Here is a 19349-nt window from a genome sequence, read left to right on the forward strand (position 1 = left end):
AGTTTATAGATTTATTTTACGACTCAGTAATAAATTACATCTAAACTTAAGCTCTAAAATAGATCTAATAAAGATTCAGTGTTCAGACCTGATACTATCCCACTGCTTAGTGAAGGTTAAATGCCTCATCCGTGGCCAGATCACAGCAAAATATATATTTTTTGACTTATCCTTGGGAATAAGTCTGCTTTAAACAGACTTTATAATTGTAAAACATGTATGCCTTACTCCAGTGTGACAAATTGCAATTTGAAATAATCATATCTCTAATGTATATCAGTTATATGGTGTTAAACCACAACAGTTAAAATACATAACTATGTATTGATCCAGTAATACTGAGGGTGCATCCCCAGGTGTTAAAACATTTCATTAAAGTCTCTGAAGTCAGCATTTTCACATATCCTTTTTTTTTGTTTTTATTTATGTAACAGTTTTATACAGACATATAAACAGAAATATATATTTTTATATCCTCATCCCAGCAAATAATGTGTCTATATTCAGTCAACTGAATGCACATCTCTTTTACAGTGGTTGCCTAGACACATTAGAAGGCTGCACAACCGTGCTCCTGACGTGGATAATACCATAATTTATAGAAACAGTTGGGGATTAAATGCCTTGCTCATGAGTCTGTCATGTTTGACTGTGGCCTGTAAGTCATTCATTCTCAGTATATTTCCACATTATCTGCAGATTCAGACATTTCCATTACATCCACATCTTTCAATGTGAAAATCCTCGAAAGCTTTAATCCTGGCTTTACGAAAACATTTCTTGTGCTATACAAGACTGACACCTACTGATTAATAAAGGCAAACTTATGAAAAATCAATTTCAAAAGGAGCATTTGTTTAAATTAATCAAATTTAGATTTAGTTTAAAAATTTATATGCTACAATATAGAAAAAATAAAAAGGATGATTTCATCTGTTAGTGAACAATGATAATTCTTAAGATTAGGCTCTCATAAAACATCTGATTTAGTTACAGAAATTGTCCACGATGTCAAACTTCATACACACATCAGCAGCATTACATCTGAACACATTTTAAAATAGCTAAAACAGTTCATGTTAATTAATCTCCTCTTGATGGCATGTCAAATATTCATGATGTTTAAGGGTCATGTTATAGAAGAACGCAAATGAACTCAGGCACTGGGCATAAATGAAGCATTCACTAATTGCTAATTATAAACATGACTGATGCACTAAGGTTTTTAGCTGCCTCAGGCACCACGCAACAAAGACCGGGCATATGTGGAGTGAATTTTTCCAGTCTGTGTTCATGCAAACATCCAACCACACAACAGTATGGTTTTCTAAAAGAAACTGGAGTCTCAAAATCAAGTAAAGTGCAGAAGAAAACCACACAGAGCTTTCTGGTTCGTGGCTCAATCAAAGAGGTCAGGGAAGTTTTCCTGGCAGTACTCTTCATAGTCGAAGTCCTCAACAGTGAAAGGTACATCTTTCCATTTCTTTACTGTTATCCTGCCTTTGGGGGTTTCCAGGGCAAAGTTCTTAATGGCTAGATTTGGCATTAAGACATGCTTTTTGTATTTTATCTCGAATCCCCATTCCTGTGAATTTGTATAAGAATAACAGTCAGATTCCAACATGAGCATGAACTGTGGATCTATTTAGATACAGTATTAAACAGTGAGTTCACTGTACCTTGTTGCATTTTTTGCATCTGATTCTACACCCAGGCTCCCAGTCCTCAAAGCTCCTTTCTAGAATCACCCGCTCTGCAACTTTGTAGTGATTCCTGAGGACAAACAAGAAGCAAAGATATTTTTATTTGGTCTCAACATACTTCTGCTTTAACTCTTAGATCAGAACATCTTTAACTCACTTAAAGTCAGGGCTGACGTTGACATATTGCGTATTGTCAACAAGTTGAATGTCACTGCCAGAAGCCACAGGGGTAAAACAGTTTCGACACAAGAACTGGATACTGGAAGCAGTGTTACGACTCCTCTTCTCCGTTTTGCAGCTTTCTTCAATTTTACTAGAAATAATTGCCTTTTGTTGAAGCTCACTTAACTGGAATCACAGAGGAATGGATGATAATGTTAGTAACACTGGGCAGTGAGAGTGAGAGCAGTAAGTTATGGCTCGGTAGTGTCCTTAAACATCACCTTTAAGTAAAAGTCGTGGTGACTCATACGTTGCACACGGTCAATGGCTTTACCAGTCAGCTCCTCCAGATATTCATTGATGCACTCTCTGCGATGTTCACGCCCGCCTGCTTGGGCTACGACTGCATACTGACTGTTTTTTGCTCGTGCACGTCCACTTGCCTGCTGCTGGGCGATCTCATTAGTAAGGAGTCCGTAGCGCACCACCAGGTTACATTCAGGTATATCAAGACCTTCTTCGGCCACACTGGTGGAGATCAGGAGGTTCAGAGAACCCATACGGAAATTCCTGATTGTTTCTGCCTGTTCATTCTGTAAGAAATATGCAAATAAAAGCAAGGAAACATGCAGAAATGTCCATAGAGATGTTACTGAATGTGACTGACTCAAAGCTTATCGGTGAAGACTGTATATCATCATACCTGTGTCATGTAGGTGATGCCATTACCAGCACCAGTGAGGATGTCTGCCTCGATGCCAGCATCTTTCAATGCCCTGTTTTTGAGGACCCAGTCTTTCAGGCAGTGGGTGCTTTTGCGAGTTTTACTGAAGAGAATTCCTCTTGATGGGACACCTGACCCAAACTGTTGTAACAGAGTGCTCTGAAGTTCATCCATCTTTGGGTTCTCAAAGCGAGAATCCATAGCAAGGTTCCTTAGCTCCACCTGATTCTCTGTGTGCCACAAAATAGTAATATTTTTATTGGCTGAAATCATCAAAAGTTGCATTATGAGCTACAACATAAAGTTATGGTATTAACACATAACAGCAAGCGATGAAAATGTTAGGATTTTCACCTTCAAAAAGTCCCAACAAGAAGAAGTCTGTCCCATCAATGGCCTTGGTGCTCTTTGTGGAGTAATACTCCACTAGGGAACGATAAGCATCAATCATCCTCAAGGTGTCATTGATGAGGAGGGCATCATTGTACTGCCTAAGGTGTAACGCACATTGTGCAAGCAGTCTGTTGTTGTCTCGTACTCCTGGTCAAAGAGGACAGATACAAACAGCAGTATTATTTTATTTAAATACTGATTACCTTAACTCTCACAAAATCCGTTGTATTTACCGCTGCCATCAGCAGAAGGATTAAACGCTACGGTCTTACCTCGCTGTTCCAGAACCACCACATCTGCTTCATATTCTTGTGTTCCACACTCTCTCAGTTTGAAGTCTGGAGGAATATCCATGTAACCGTGGATAATCGTCATCATTGACTTCAGATGATCACCAAAAGGATCCTCAAAGAAAAACATGTATTTGTGGTTACTAGCAGGTCCCAATTTTTGCCAGGTGGCTGCCATCCCAGGGCAAAAAATGCCTCAGTCAGTCAGTGATGTGACACCCAAGAGCCCTTTAAGCACAGGCAAAATTAAAAGGAAATTTTTGAAAATCTTTATTTTAGATTCTGCTACTACAGATATATTTGACTCTTATATTAGCATTTTTCCAAGGTGGAATTCAATTAACACTAGTCTTGGGAGTGGCAATAAGAGTATTTGTGGTCATTTCTGAGGTGAACTAGTAGATTAGGCTTTTCCCATTAGTCTCTCAGTGCATTTGTTCATGTTACAAGAAAATGCAGTTTTTCAAAATCCATCAGTTTTTTGTTTTGTTTTTTTTTTTAAATATCTGCTTACTCTCTCTCTCATGTTGACAATGTTGAAGGTTTTTCTGGGTCTGGGCACCACTTCCTTCAGTTCAGGAGCATACTGTTTAGTTGAAACTATGGCTGAATCCAAGTTGGCACAAATCTGAGAGAGCATAATCAATTATGAGAAAAAGACACTTGTGGGAGGACATTTGAGTGGCAAATGATATATATAAAAATGAATCCCTGACCTCCAGTACATGCTCCACAGCCTTGTCCAGGGTCTTTGCGCCTCCTGTCCCTGGGGATGCTGTGAGGCCCAAGATCTGTGGCAGTGGTTTTTCTCCCTTCAGCTTCTTCTCCACATAGAGTCTCATTACTTTGTTGTAGACAGACTCCTTGTGAGTATGGTGGCACTCATCAATTATCAGCAGAGTAATATCTGTAGAAAATCCTCAAGTCAGTTCATTTTAGCATAAAAGCATAATCAGACTTGTTTAAGCTCACTTTGACTCACCTGAGAGCTCGACATGTCTTGCTTCCTCTTTGTTAATCAGAGCGTTGTACAAGATCTGTGCTGTGCAGATGACCACATCTGACTCTTGCACCACTAACCCAAAAAAGTCCTTTTCATCACTCTCTCCACTCACTTTCCTAACAGCATAGCGTAGACCCAGGTGAGGCTCAAACTCTTTGTTGTAGTGTTGGTCAACAAGATGAACCTGAATAATAGAACACATCAAAAACATTATATGAAGTCATCTTCTTATACCAGTTTTACGATGGTTTTTTTATTGCCCTTTTTCTACTTTAGGTACCTTGTTTACGAGGACCATCACTTTAGCATTTGGTGTGGTCTCCAGGTGTTTTTTGGCCACATACACTGCAGCGCGGGTCTTTCCACCTCCCGTCGGTAACCATATTATGATGTTCTCTCCTTTAAGAGCCCTTTCAACCACTTCCTGCTGGTAGTTATGCAGTCCAAAATCTGCCATTTCGCAGTGCCCTTTTGTTCAGTAATATTTTTGCGTGGCATAGAATACAGATACTGTAGAAAAGAAATGGACACCACATTGCAATTTGAAGGCTTAAACGTCTGTAGGACTAAAGCTGGTGACAAAACAAGCAAGCATTCTGAGAGGCATAGTGAATAGAAACACTTGATATCATTTATATATGAAGAAAATGTAATTTTAACTCACCAGTCAGTGCTGACAGAGCTCTGTGTTGTTCTGCTTCTTTCCTCTTCCGCTGTCACCAGGCACTGCAAGTTGGTGAGGTTTTAAACTCTGTTTGGACAGGCTGTGTCACGTGGAAACTGGAAAACGAAACCTCTATGTTCTCAGAACAGTGGGCCTCACGAGGGAGTCTCTTGAAGAACGGCAGCAGGTGATCATTATGCAGTGACAAGGGAAGAATGAGCTTCACTAAAATAAAGTAGGTTCTTCTAAGAAGAGCCACACCCAAGGTACTGCTTAGAAATAGATTTATTTATTTTTTAGTCAAGGTAATTCCCTAACTTAACGTATTCATTGTTTGTAGTTTTGTTTTCCAGACACAGCTTGTCAGAATTAGTCTTTAAAAAAGGCATGGGGATTTTTTACATGTACTCATTCACTTGTTTTCTGCCCTCTGGCAAGAAAAGAGCTTCAACAGTATTTGGCTGCTTTACAGAGCTTGGGTACAGCTTAAGTCACCATCAAAAAAAGTTGTGCCGTCTGAAAACATATAAACTCACAAGTAAGAATAACCAAAACCAAAAACTAAAACCAAAGTTGCCCTTTTTTCAAAGGAGCTTGGAAAGAAAGTGGCTTGATGATGGACCACAGGTTCTCAATGGGGTTCAGATCAGGTGAACAAGGAGGCCATGTCATTAGTTTTACTTCTTTTATACCCTTTCTTGCCAGCCACGCTGTGGAGTACTTGGACGCGTGTGATGGAGCATTGTCCTGCATGAAAATCATGTTTTTCTTGAAGGATGCAGACTTCTTCCTGTACCACTGCTTGAAGAAGGTGTCTTCCAGAAACTGGCAGTAGGACTGGGAGTTGAGCTTGACTCCATCCTCAACCCGAAAAGGCCCCACAAGCTCATCTTTGATGATACCAGCCCAAACCAGTACTCCACCTCCACCTTGCTGGCATCTGAGTCGGACTGGAGCTCTCTGCCCTTTACCAATCCAGCCACGGGCCCATCCATCTGGCCCATCAAGACTCACTCTCATTTCATCAGTCCATAAAACCTTAGAAAAACCAGTCTCGAGATATTTCTTGGCCCAGTCTTGACGTTTCAGCTTGTGTGTCTTGTTCAGTGGTGGTCGTCTTTCAGCCTTTCTTACCTTGGCCATGTCTCTGAGTATTGCACACTTTGTGCTTTTGGGCACTCCAGTGATGTTGCAGCTCTGAAATATGGCCAAACTGGTGGCAAGTGGCATCTTGGCAGCTGCACGCTTGACTTTTCTCAGTTCATGGGCAGTTATTTTGCGCCTTGGTTTTTCCACACGCTTCTTGCGACCCTGTTGACTATTTTGAATAAAACGCTTGATTGTTCGATGATCACGCTTCAGAAGCTTTGCAATTTTGAGACTGCTGCATCCCTCTGCAAGATATCTCACTATTTTTGACTTTTCTGAGCCTGTCAAGTCCTTCTTTTGACCCATTTTGCCAAAGGAAAGGACGTTGCCTAATAATTATGCACACCTGATATAGGGTGTCGATGTCATTAGACCACACCCCTTCTCATTACAGAGATGCACATCACCTAATATGCTTAATTGGTAGTAGGCTTTCGAGCCTATACAGCTTGGAGTAAGACAACATGCATGAAGAGGATGATGTGGACAAAATACTCATTTGCCTAATAATTCTGCACTCCCTGTATGAAGGCAAGTTTGTGAAAGTTGCAAAAGGATAAACTAAAGTTAATGTACAAAAAATCCCAGCTGATTCGAAGTAGGAATTTTTACTACTTTTTTACAGCACTGTGTAAACAATATGCAAGTTCTAATAAATCCTTTGGTAATTTCCATTACCTATCCACTATGTGAGTCACAGCACAAAATATCAACAGTAAGGAGTGCTTTGATTCACACAATGGGATATCACATGCATTTTCTGGTTTAATGAAGTTTTCAACGGGAGTGGACACGTTGTGTGATACAGAGAAACGAAATCAAAAGCTCTGTGCAGAATGGGCCAACTGAGGGAGGCTCTGGAGGAACAACAAATCACAACTCAAATGCAGTGACAAAGCCTAAATGTCATTGACAATAAAGCAGTTGTGTTTTACAAGCCTTACATAATACAGCAGCAAGACATTTTGCAGTTAACTGTGCAGGGAATTTAGGTTCTTTATAACTAATAGAAATCAATGAAAAATACCATGAAAAGAAGTAAAGTATACCATTACATATATTGTTTTTGGTGTGTCCATAAATAATTCAAATTTCATAATTCATTGTTTTTCACATTAGATTTTACCGAAACGCCTTTAAGAATTTGCATTCTTTGACAAGAAACAAACCACAACTGAAAAACACCACCTCCTCACCCTGAGGAGCTGGACTTTTGCCTGAGATGACTAATTTCTTTATTTTATCTAACTGGTTTAGGTAGCACTGTTAATGATCCACTAGCCTTTACAAGCCTCAAGTATTTTTGAAGAAAATAAATATTTTTCCTGATAAAACCTTCGGTTGAAAGTGTCAGGCCAACTGAAAAGTTACCCTAAATATATCTTAGTACTGTGTAAACCTTAGGGTGTTGTAGATTTTAATCAGTTTTTGCATGCACCACGCCCTTGATACACCCGTCTTGTTTTCATTGCATCAGGAAACAGAACTCTAAAGCCTATTATACACAATCATACAAGAGAGCCTAAAGATGCATTATAGATAACAGTCACTTATTTAGTTATATGCACGCAATTTTTTCCTCTAAAAAGCCTTTTATGATTTTACTAATATTTCTGCCTCAGATTAAAAGTGTTTGTTGGTGACCTTCTTTATTTAGCCAAGTGACCATGAAAAGAATTATTTACCAAAAAAAACAAAACAACCCCAACAACTTTATTGTCGTGAACAGTATTACAGTTACAGTAAACGGTATTTAAACCATAACTCAACAGTAGCTATCCTCAAACAGCTGGAAGGTTCACTCAGACACCTTTTAAGAAAGTCTGAAATGCAACATTGGTAGTCTGAGGATGAACTACATAACTGACAACCCTGAATAACGAAACACTGACATCACTCCAACAATTCAAAGCTTGTCATGATTCAAGTACAAAACAAAACAGACATTCACACACACGCAAACATACGATGTTGATGAAAAGTTTAAAAGGAAAAAAAAAAAACACTTAAAAAACCCTGCAACTGTGCCTGAAGGTTTTGTTTTGTTTTTTTAATGCACATTGTAAACTGTAGCCATGCATTAACACCTTCCACAGCTTGCGAACAGTGTGATAAAATAAACTAAGTCATGTTCTCTTTCCAAAAGTCATAATCTATACAGGACTGCTGATTAACGTCTGCCTCCCCTGTTTTTTGTGTTTGCAACAAAAACTAACCAGTAAACATGGAACCACCACAAAAGTGAGGCTACACACAAAACACTCCCTATGTGGAGGTGACAGTCCTACAGGACAAACCAGTTCAAACACGTACAGTAAACACCTGCAAAAGAAGCTATACTAACTGTGACCTCATCAAAATCGTTTGGAATGCTGCATAAACATGTTTTATATTTTATGTATAAATAAGTATTATATTAGCATGAAAACGTTTCTATTAAGGTAACTTTTGATTTACTTATTTTCTTTAGCACACAAGTGCTGGAAGTATTTTATGCCCAGTCCATCACAGAGTGCCTCAATTTGTCTTAACAGTAGAGCTGCAACCAGCAGTTATTTTCATCTGCAGTGCTGTTCTCATAATTAGTCATTTATCCAAATGACAATTTTATTTTATCATGACCAACAGTCAAACATTTAGGAAAGAAAATCAAAATCAATAGATGGTAAATATTAAAAGAGAAAGCAAAAAAAAAAAAAAAAAAGTCCTCACTTGCAAACATTCAGAATTTGCACTTCATGTGAGAGTAACAATTTTACTCTTTTTTTTTTTTTTAAACAAATGACTAATTCAATTGTTTCAGTACTACTTAGCAAAGTACTTCCCATTTTTCAAGTGCTCTAAGCACTTTGCCCCTTAGAGCATTTATTTTCATTCCTATGAAAATGGCTGGGATGCTCAAGTGTCTCAGTAATGGAAGGCAACGTGGCTTTAGGTCCCAAGGTCCAGTTTTTGTTGTTTTTTTTAAATCAACTCTTTACTACTTAAACACTGGCTCCTGTAAAATGCAACAAAGCTGAATCTGTCACTCTACAAAGAATGGTGGAAAGTCGCATTATTACTTGGACCTGTAACTTTGGTACACTCATTGAAACACGTATTAGCAGATAATTCACCCACTGCGAGTACTGAAAGAAGACGTCATCAGGTAAGTTTAACTGGATCACATTTTGAAACTTGTAGTATTCAACTGGCTGTGATGCAAGTCCAACAATTTTTCCGCAATTCTTTTTTTTTCCCCTTGAAAATAACCTTTTCTTAACCAAGATATGACAATAGCTAAAAATCTTCTCTATCTTGGCGTTTGGCCGCTGTGAAAGTAACTCCTTGTCAGTCGAAATAGTTCTGAGGCAGGCTTCATTTCTCAATCAGACCTCCGTCTTTTAATTTGAAGTAGAAAAATTTTTCTAAGGTGTTGGCACACTTGCAGTACTCGCTGTCTGGGGGGTTGTACTCGCGACAGTTGGTGATGATTCGCTGTAGGTCGGCAATAAAAAGTTTCTTGGTCACATAGTATCTGTTCTTGAGTCTTTCGGTCATAGTCTTTAGGTCTGTGAGGGCAAAATAAGGACAAAGAAAATCTGCATAAATTAAAAAGTAATGGCTTAAATACCACAAACAATAACCCCAATTCCAAAAACACTGGGATGTAAAATGTAAACAAAAATGAAATGCAATGATGTGAAAATCTCAAACAAATATATTATCTATATTATCACAGAAACCATTTTGATGGCAGTAACACATCTCAAAAACAAGGTGGAACATAGGCACAAGCAACTGGAAAAGTAAACTGGATTCAAAGGGAACAGCTGGGAGGAACCCCAAAAAAGTTGATTGTGTTTGTCTGGTCATAGCGTTTTCTTCAGTCTGAGGAAGTCACTTGGATGAGAGACAAAATATTTCTCCCACTGAAAACGCTACATCCAGATGAACAGAAGCAACTTTTTGTGATTTACTTACCTGGATGATTGAGCATGCGTCAAGACAGTTGGGAAGAACATTTTACAACAAATTAGGTTAATCCACAACAGATCAGTAACATGATTGGGCATTAAAAAAAAAAAAAAACACAGCAGCTTCTATCAAGGTAGCTTTTTTGGGGAAGGCCACCCATTTTTCAGCAAGACAATGTTAAGTTGCCTATTGCATCTATTACAATAAGAAGACTTGGTAGTAGAAGAATCCAGGTGTTAAACTGGCCTGCCTGCAGTCCAGACCAATTAAAAAAAAAAATTTGGCATATCATGAAACCAGTAATACAACAAAGACGACCCTGGACGGTTGAGCCGCTAGAATCCTATATCAGACAAGAACGGGCTCAACACTGCTCTCCCCTGAAAGTCCATTAGCTATTGTCTTCAGCTCCCAGGTGTTTACAGACTTTTGATAAAAGAGAGGATGCTACACAGTGGGAAACATATAGTCCCTGTACCACCTTTTTTAAAAGATATGTTGCTGCCATCAGGTTGAAAACCTTTTTTTTCTTAAAGTAACAGATTTCCTAGGTTTTAATTTCTTATGTTTTTACTTTGAACTATGTATTGTATTGTAAAATGCAGGTTTTAAGAGATTTGCAAACTATTGCTGGGGGGTGGGGGGGGTCATATTATCTAAGCGAGGCTTACTCACCAATAGGAAAACGGATGATTTCGTAGTAATCCGGAGCTTCAGATTTCTTCACTGGTTCCATAAAGGGCCAAGCATCAGGATGAGTCTGCAGAGGTGACAAAGTTTTAGTTAGTCTCAGGTCTTGTTAGTCTGGGTGTATCCTTGTGTGTGCTCCACTCAGGTGTTAGCTGGGGCTTGTACCTGAAAGCAAGTTCAACATGCCAAGAATCTCTTTTCCTTAAGTGTCCAATGACAAACATGCAAATCTGCTGGCAGCAGAGCAGCTTATGTTACAAATATTGAAAAAATACTGACTGAAGTCCACACAAGTGATGCATCCAAAGCAATGGTGTGTGACTGAGTGGAGAGTCAAGGAGGTCAATTATATGAAAAGGCAGTGACCAGTTCTGAACTGAGGAGGGAGCCTTTGAGTACATATTTCACCATCTAAAGCGGTTTTCATGTTTTCAGCATCCATGACTCCGCTTGGGCAGACTGTGACCTAAATTTCGTCATCGGACATTAAGCCTGAGGACATACGTGAATGTCCGTGTGCCTGTTTGTTGTTTTGTGACTGGGCAGACTTGTCTGTGTAGAATTACATTACAGTGCACAAACTACACATATGCCCAGGCAGCTGAAGTATAACAGAAATGAGTATTCGGCCGTCAGGTCTCCAGCTGTCCGTCTCTGCAATAGAGTATAATCCAGGCTTTACAATACTGTGACAGCGGCCATTCCCAAACTCTTCGTGAATATGGTAGCCATGGAAATAGATCAATAGTCATGACAATATTAATACTCGAGATCGTGAAACTGAACTCACGGTCCATTGTCAGTCAATGCAAATTGACTGTTATGCAGTCATAACAGTCAATTTGTTATGACTGTGTAGGTTGATTTGTCTGTGTAGGTTCTCACTCATCCAGGTCATGGTAGCCATGAGAGTTTGAAAATAAACAAATACAACTGGACTTTTGTTTTGTTTTAAAGACATTTCACCTCTCACGGATGACGCTTTTTATGGGAACTTCTTAGCACCATGATGTACCCTGGTAAAAGAGTTAACCCTCATAACAGCAAAAATCTATGGTTAACCCTGGAGTTAAGCCCCAAATACTGCTTCCGAATACAGGCCTCTGGTGATCCTCACCTTTATCTGGGCGAGAAGGTTCTTCAGCATGTTGTATAGCACATCAGGATCCTTCACCTCTTTCCTATGAAAGATATAAATGATAAGTAAACCTTTGACTACACTTAGCCCTCTCAAGGCAGGCGTTGCCGATTTGCAACAGTTAAAAACTAACAACCTGATTACCCCACATACATATTTTATGAGGGGTTTTTTTTTTTTTTTTACTCAGAAGTACCACTGCAGGACTTGTTTGTGCATTAGCAACAAAAAGTTTAATTTGAACCTGAGAAGGTTAAAGGACCTGTAGACTTAAAGACACAACAAAAAGCTAAAGTTAGGTGAATACATTTCTGAACACCAACAATAGTGGCATCTTAGCATTAATACCAAAATCATAACAACTTCGATAAATTGTATATTTCAGTAGGTATTTCTTATTATACATTTTTTTTTGTTTACTGATTGTACTCATCTGAGCTTTCTTTTCCTTCACTACTCAGTCATTTCTAAATCTTAATCTGTTCAATGAAAGTGTCCCTGCAGGGGAGGTCACAGTCCAAAGCAACATCATTTAAAAATATATCCAAAGAGTTTACCCTTTGTCCTTGTTACTGGGTTTCCAGCCTGTCTCTCCTGAATAGAAAGACAAAAAAATAAAAAATATGTATAAAAATACTTATAAGTAAAACATTAATAAGCATTTTATTATATATATTTTCAGACACAAACACAAAAACAAAACACTCACTTATGCCTGGAATGCTCTCCACTGGGATCTGTCGTACTCCCTCTTTGAAGCAGGTGAGACCCGGGTAAACCTTTCTGATCTGGCTTTGTTTCCTCTCAATCAGTTTCTTAATAATCTATTGACATTTTCAAATTTATCTCATAAGAAACACACTGACATGTTCACAAAAATGAAGAAAAACAAGGTTTGCTTTAATGAGAACTTCTGACGTACCTCCTTCTGTCTTTTAATGATATGAGAAAGCTCGGTATAAGGGATTCTAGGGTTCAGTTCGCACTCCATGAGGGTCGCTCCCTCGTAGTCTTTGATGTATCCAAGGTATCGACTCTTCGGCACTTTGATGTCTTTGGAAAAGCCCTGCGGAGGGAAAAAGAAAAAAAATTAATAGAAAGACAAAAATGAGAGAGGGAAAGTTAATGCACAAGTCACGCCTGCAGTACCTGCTTCTTGAAGTAGCCAATGGCATACTCATCAGCATAGGTGAGGAAATAGAGGATATTGTGTTTGATGTGGTACTCCTTAAGGTGGTTCATCAGGTGGGTACCATAGCCCTTAAAGAGACCCGAGAGAGAGCACCGTATTTATAAAAGAAATTCCAACAATATTCAGCAATACTGCTCATAATCGTATTCATGTTTATTTTTTGCTATAGGTACGTGTAAGTAAGCTGGTTTTTCTGAACTGAAAACTGAGTATAAATTTAACCCCTTATTATATACCTTAACTTGCTCATTGGATGTGACGGCACAAAAGACGATCTCTGTGAAGCCCTGAGTGGGAAACATCCTAAAACAGATGCCTCCAATGACGCGGCCATCTTTGATAAGGGCTAGGGTCTTGTGTTTCCTATTAAAAAATAATAATAATAATAAAAAAAAAGACGGAGATGTCAAACATGTGTGGGCCTCAAGTGGCACGACATGTGGAAAGAACGTTAGACTTACGGGTCAAACACCAGTCGTGTTATGTACTCTTTGGGCATACGAGGTAACTGATGTGAAAAGACATTCTGTAGGCCAACCAGCCACATCAGGATCTTCTTGTTTGATTTCTGGGAAAGTGAGTTTCCAATGACATGAAACTCTATGATACCACGTCTCTCCTCCAGCCTTGCAGTCTCATCACGGGCAGCATTTGGTGTCAGCAGATTAGTCTACCAATATTAAACATAACAAAAAAAAAACCAAAACACAACATCAGTATTAAATGTCTTTAAAATTGTACCAAAACAACACCAACTTCTTTACATAACCCTGGTGTTAAGTCAAAGCTTTTTAAATACCACCACTTAGGCTGTTATGACACATCATAGTAAATGTGACTGAACTCATTCATAATTGTTCCATGCTAAAAATGTTACCTTGCCTGGTGAGTTAAAATTTTGATCACAGAAAATTGACCAGGGTGTCTCCTTAGACATAACTAGGGATGGGTATCGTTTAGGTTTTATCCGATACCAGTACCAAACCGGTACTTTTGAAACGGTGCCGGAATAATAATATTTATAATAAATAAAAAACGGCTTTTAAAAAAAACGCTATACGTCGCCAGGTGTTTCATCAGTTCGAGGTGTCACCTCCTTTGCACAGTATTACAGTATCAGCTTAAAGCAATTGTTGCAGGCTGCTGAGTTTGCATATTTTGCTGTGAAGTACAGCCAGACTTTTGACCACTTCGCCTTGGGCATTTTTAATCTGTAGCTTTGCTCTAAAAGAACGTACGTACCTGGGCCCGCCTACTACGCTTGCAAAGGTAAAAGGATTGGCTAGAATTCAAAGTGTGTGACATCTCAGGGAAAAAAAGCACCGAAATGTGCACTGCTTTTCGGTCTGGTTACTACCGTTTATGTCAGAACCGGTGATACCGGTACCCATCCCTAGACATGACACAGGTGTTATGAACTTAACCAAACATTAAAAGAATGGAGTTTAACCAACTGACCTCTGGTCCGAGCATAGCAGCAGGATCAGTGATTGTCATCATGACTTCATTGACCAGCTCCATTGGTATATCTCCCATCACACGAATCCGCTTGGCATCCTCCAGGGTCAAGGTCTCGGGAAGTTTGCGCTTTTCTCCTGAAATGAGTGCAACATTTCTCAGATCAAAGCAATAAAAAGCATAAACATTCGCCGACAGTGATCTATGACACAGGAAGGTCTGATTGAGAAAAAAAAAAAAAAAAAAATCTCTACATCTTAAAAGAATATATATTGATTAGCCACGATAGTAAAACCCAGTGACATCCTGGTTCACCTTCAAAATATCATCCAATTGTGCACCCACAGGAGGTGCTGAAAACATGTCTGATCCACAGAGGCCACTGACAGCATCTAAGCACTAGACATTCTAGACTCCTGTGCAGGTGGTTTTAATGTTGGTTTACACACCTGTCTTTGGTTCTGCTCCACCAGTATCCATGCTGCTGACAGAAGAGCTGCTGTTCAGACACTTGGACAGAGCAGGAGAGCCAGACACTGAAGCCGGACTGATCACTGCAATGACAGACAAAAAGACTTGACATATTTACAAACTATACAACAGGAACTAAGCCTTCAGTCACACAGGTCTAGAGACTTCCTGGCAACCATAGGTTGCGCAAGAAAAATGCACATTCATTGAAACGTTGCTTGCCACACCAAAAACCTTCTTGTGATTTCTTGGGTTGCTAGCATACTGCCACATTCACTCTTCATTTGCCTTTAAACATATGCCTTACACATAGACCAAACACATTGCAAAAGCTCAACTGTACAACTTTATGACTGCCTCACCTGTCTGATGTCCGAGCTGTGTGCCATCGGAGGCCGGCATGGTGAAATCAGCCTCCCATATGGGTGAATTCTCACCATAGATTTCCTCCTCCAGCATGGACAAGAACCTGAAGACACACATGTACAAATGTAATAACCATAAAGTGATCCCCACAAGATGAATGTGAACAGTGTCCAGTGCACCATCAAGTACACTGATAATCTTTCTGCAGCTTTTCAGGTTGCCTTTTAACTTGAACACAAGCATACACCGTTTCAATAAAGCTTGTCCTTACTTGGGGAAATGTGTGAGGATAAGTGTACGTTTCTCTGGTAGCAGTTTATCCTTCTCCACCCTAAACTTCTCCAGGAGTTGGCGTCGGGTGACGGTGAAAATGGACTTGAGCAAGTTGCGCCCAAACACCTGAGTGGTTTCATAGCGCGGTAAGCTGTCATTACTTTGCGGAACATGGCAATAGCACAACCACCTGCGATCATAAGAAGAAACGCCTTATTGCACAGACCGACATACAATAGTCACTTTAGAAACAAGTAAATGTACACATCGGCTTTCCCTACTATCAAATGAACGCACCTAGTGTAGTCCACTTTGTAAGCTGTCCCATCATCCTTCTGGGTACGTTGACGATACTGCGTAGGGGTCTCAAGCTTCCAGTAATTTAGGCACAAAAGGAACATCTTTGACAGTTCAAACATGGTCTGTCTTTCCTTTGGTGCAAGGTGGCTGAACTTATACTGGACAAAATTCAAAACCCCCTGTGAAATTAAAAGAAAGACAAAAAGATTTAAAGATTTAAAGTCTGTGCTCACCAGTCAGTACACTGCTTAAGACCAAAACATTCACCGAAGCTATTTTCTTAAAATTTACCTGCTCAATGTTGGGCTTCTCAAAAGGTGGACTTCCGAGGGATCCTTCTACGACTGGCTGGCTCATCTGAAGGATGCATTTCCTCAGCAGCTGAAGGAAAGAGTGAAGAAATAACAAGACAAGTTTATATCGGGCTAAATAAATGTCATGTACATCAACTTCTGAGTCCAACTGAACCACTATCACAATCACACTAATGTTTGAATGCCTTTTACATACCTTAAAAAGGTAGAAATAGACCTGCTTGGTGTCAGTGTCTTCCTCTTTGTGTACAGACATAAAAAGGTTCTCCACATCAACCACCATCCCCAACAGCCTGTTAATCTCATCTTCGGACACGTTCTCCAGATGTGACACATGATTAGCTGTAATTAAGGTGTAAAGAAAAATGTAAATGCATGACTGGAATACACGTTTGTTCGTTATTACAGCATTTCCAAGGTGAGCAGTACGTGGATGCTAGTTTGTACCCAGAGCATGTCCACAGCTGCGGCAGGGCTCGCTTAGGCTGGCTGCTTGCTGTTGCAGATCAATACGTGTGGCCGACGGTGGGTTTGGGTTTTTCCATCCATTGCACTTGCATGTGTCATTAGCCTGAAAATACGCAAATAATCCATACACATCGATTTACACAATAACACAACTGTAGCTTTTGTACGTAAATGAATGACTGTTCAGTTAGCCTAACAATAAATGCATTTTTGAGGCTTTAATGTGAATAATACAGCAAATACAAGACTGCCTTGACAGTTAAAAACTGATACTGCAACACGTATGTTAGGTTACGTGCTACATGTTTGTTCCTGAATATACACAGTAATGCTAATACTGTCTGAAGAGTGCTTTGTTATGGTGAACTTTGGCTAGCTATGCTAGCTACCTTGCATGCGGAGAATACGCCAAGTTTTTCAAGCTTCTTCGCCCGTGGGAAAGCTCGGACTTGTGCTTTTTTCTGGCTTGCACGTTGTTGCTGGCTGAGCCCTGGTCTGACCGGGTCACTGTTCCCTGATCCTGAGCCTGCAGTAGTAGTAGTAGTACTGGAGCCCGCTGACCCAGCAGACTGGGCTTGAAGAAGCCGGGGTTGTAAGGCCTGCGCCGCCGGGTCCGACATATCCACGCTGCTATAGTCTCTTCCTCAGCTCCCGTTTAGCTCATATGCTGCATTCAAGTTCTGTCGGCAAAGTAGGATTTGTTAGAATTGCAGCAAAGTTATTTTGTACTGTCTACGATTAAAACCGATATAGCCTTCTTCAGATTTATTGACAACTGATTTATATTGCCCCTCCTCTTAACGGACCCCGACCAGTTAAATCCGCCCACAGCATAGATCATACGAATCAACTCACTGTGATGGTTTAGGTTTTTCCTTTAATATGCTACACTTCTGCATGTGTAACACGTGCAAAAATAGCTAACTAAGTGCCTGTAAGGTTAGGAATCTTGTCATTTGTATGTCCTTATATTTTAAATGCGTTAACATAAATGTTACCACAGATCTCCGCTTGCATGTCTTCGTTGCTCACCTTCCTGCCGTGTGTTGTTAAACCCTCTTTAGCTAGCAGCTCACCCTCTATTGGTTATAGTGGGATCTGCAGTCACTGTATGCACCCCAGAAGTAAATGACAATCCACAGCAAGTATTAGAAAACATATCCAATATAAATGTTTAAACGCAAGTGTCATTATCAAATAAACCCCATCAGGTAAATTTAAAGTTTTAGGATTCCTTCAGGACTATTATAGAAGGCTAAAATCTGCTCCTTTTGGTCCCTTTCTATAGGACAATGTTAAAGGATAAGATAAAAACATCAAGTTCACCAGGGACAACAAAAAGGATAACTGTTTGCCTTTCCTGGACTACGCTGTGCACATTGAATAGAATGGCAACCTCAACATTGAAGTTTACCGGAAGCCCACACACACAGACCAGTACCTCCTCTTTGACTCCCATCACCCTCTGGAACACAAACTTGGAGTAATTAGGACCCTACACCACCGGCAGAACATGTTCCCTCTAAGCCTGAAGGGAAAAAGAAGGAACACACACATGTAAAGGAAGCACTTAAAACATGTGGTTATCCTAATTGGGCGTTTATAAAGTCAGCAAAGATGCACAGAAAAGAAGATCAGACACCAGCGAGGGAGGATAAGAAGGACAGACGCAACAACATTGTCATCCCCTATGTAGCCGGTGCATCAGAGAAACTCAGGAGAGTTTTCTCCAAGCACGACATCCTGTGCATTTCAGACCCAGCAACACACTCAGACAAAAACTGGTTCACCCGAAAGACAAAACTCCAGAACACAAACTTAACAATGTGGTGTATGCTGTACAGTGTAGTGAGGACTGCCCAGACCTCTACATTGGAGAAACCAAACAGTCACTTCATAAGCGCATAGCACAACATAGAAGAGCCACCTCCACAGGACAAGACTCAGCATTCCATCTGCATCTAAAGGACAAAGGTCACTCTTTCAATGGTTTGAAAGAGGAGTGAAAGAAGCCAATTATGTCCACTGTGAGCGACCATCTTTGAACAGAGGTGGTGGTTTACGACACCAACTGTCTGCCATCTATAATCCAGTTTTGAGATCCCTTCCCAGACACCTTAATGCCCACTCACACCCTGGGCCATCTGACCTCAGGAAGTCACAGGATAGGGTGGGGCTAGGTTTCACAATGAGCTCACCCGAAACCCTGGCTGATTGTGACCCACACCCATTTTCACACCTTGGCTCATGTGATTAGGTAGAGGATCATCAGGGGGTCCTTTTGTCTCTCCTTGGGAGGATACTCCCACGGGGTTTAAATCTGGGACTCTCCACCATTTGACCCTTAGAACAGAAGAAGCTTCTCAGATGAGAGGTGAAACATCCAGACGCTTTTCTTTCCAAGCTCCTTAGACCATCACAGTAATGAAATCCCAGAGAGCTCATTCTGTTTATCTGGACACAGTATTCTTAGTGCAAAGTACAGCTTCAGTTTCAGCTGACTACAGGTTTCCCCAGCCTTATAAATGGTACATTTGCATAAAGACTGAAAGTAGCACCACTGACTAACAGTCAGTTCAGTTTCATCATCGTCAATATGCAAATTCTCATGATCACTGACCAGTGGCCATGAGT

At 40.1% G+C, this 19349-nt stretch overlaps 2 protein-coding genes across 3 annotated transcripts; both read right to left on the reverse strand.

The window, feature by feature from the left end:
• Positions 1-406: 406 nt before the first annotated feature.
• On the reverse strand, positions 407-4996 carry dhx58 (DEXH (Asp-Glu-X-His) box polypeptide 58). Its single transcript, XM_040045742.1, has 12 exons — positions 4940-4996; positions 4556-4785; positions 4255-4459; positions 3989-4179; positions 3787-3900; positions 3255-3387; positions 2944-3129; positions 2569-2819; positions 2147-2458; positions 1861-2051; positions 1680-1773; positions 407-1585 (listed from the first exon to the last, which is right to left on the reverse strand). Exons 2-12 carry the CDS (start codon positions 4730-4732, stop codon positions 1400-1402), a joined length of 2040 nt encoding a protein of 679 aa, XP_039901676.1. The 5' UTR covers positions 4733-4785; positions 4940-4996; the 3' UTR covers positions 407-1399.
• A 2784-nt stretch (positions 4997-7780) lies between these two features.
• Positions 7781-17776, reverse strand: kat2a (K(lysine) acetyltransferase 2A). Of its 2 annotated transcripts, none has more exons than XM_040045777.1 (19): positions 17714-17776; positions 17105-17395; positions 16695-16818; positions 16444-16589; positions 16225-16314; positions 15931-16112; positions 15632-15823; positions 15357-15463; positions 14973-15077; positions 14524-14660; positions 13527-13735; positions 13302-13428; positions 13023-13133; positions 12796-12939; positions 12583-12697; positions 12431-12467; positions 11853-11916; positions 10721-10805; positions 7781-9639 (listed from the first exon to the last, which is right to left on the reverse strand). In XM_040045777.1, exons 2-19 carry the CDS (start codon positions 17333-17335, stop codon positions 9446-9448), a joined length of 2400 nt encoding a protein of 799 aa, XP_039901711.1. In that variant the 5' UTR covers positions 17336-17395; positions 17714-17776; the 3' UTR covers positions 7781-9445. The 2 variants fall into 2 exon arrangements, with proteins under 2 accessions (XP_039901711.1, XP_039901719.1); XM_040045785.1 differs by lacking the exon at positions 17714-17776 and adding an exon at positions 17571-17688.
• Between the last annotated feature and the right edge of the window lie 1573 nt (positions 17777-19349).

The sequence above is a fragment of the Simochromis diagramma genome, unplaced genomic scaffold, assembly GCF_900408965.1.
Source record: "Simochromis diagramma unplaced genomic scaffold, fSimDia1.1 OVJJ01000321.1, whole genome shotgun sequence".
Taxonomy (NCBI): Eukaryota; Metazoa; Chordata; class Actinopteri; order Cichliformes; family Cichlidae; genus Simochromis; species Simochromis diagramma.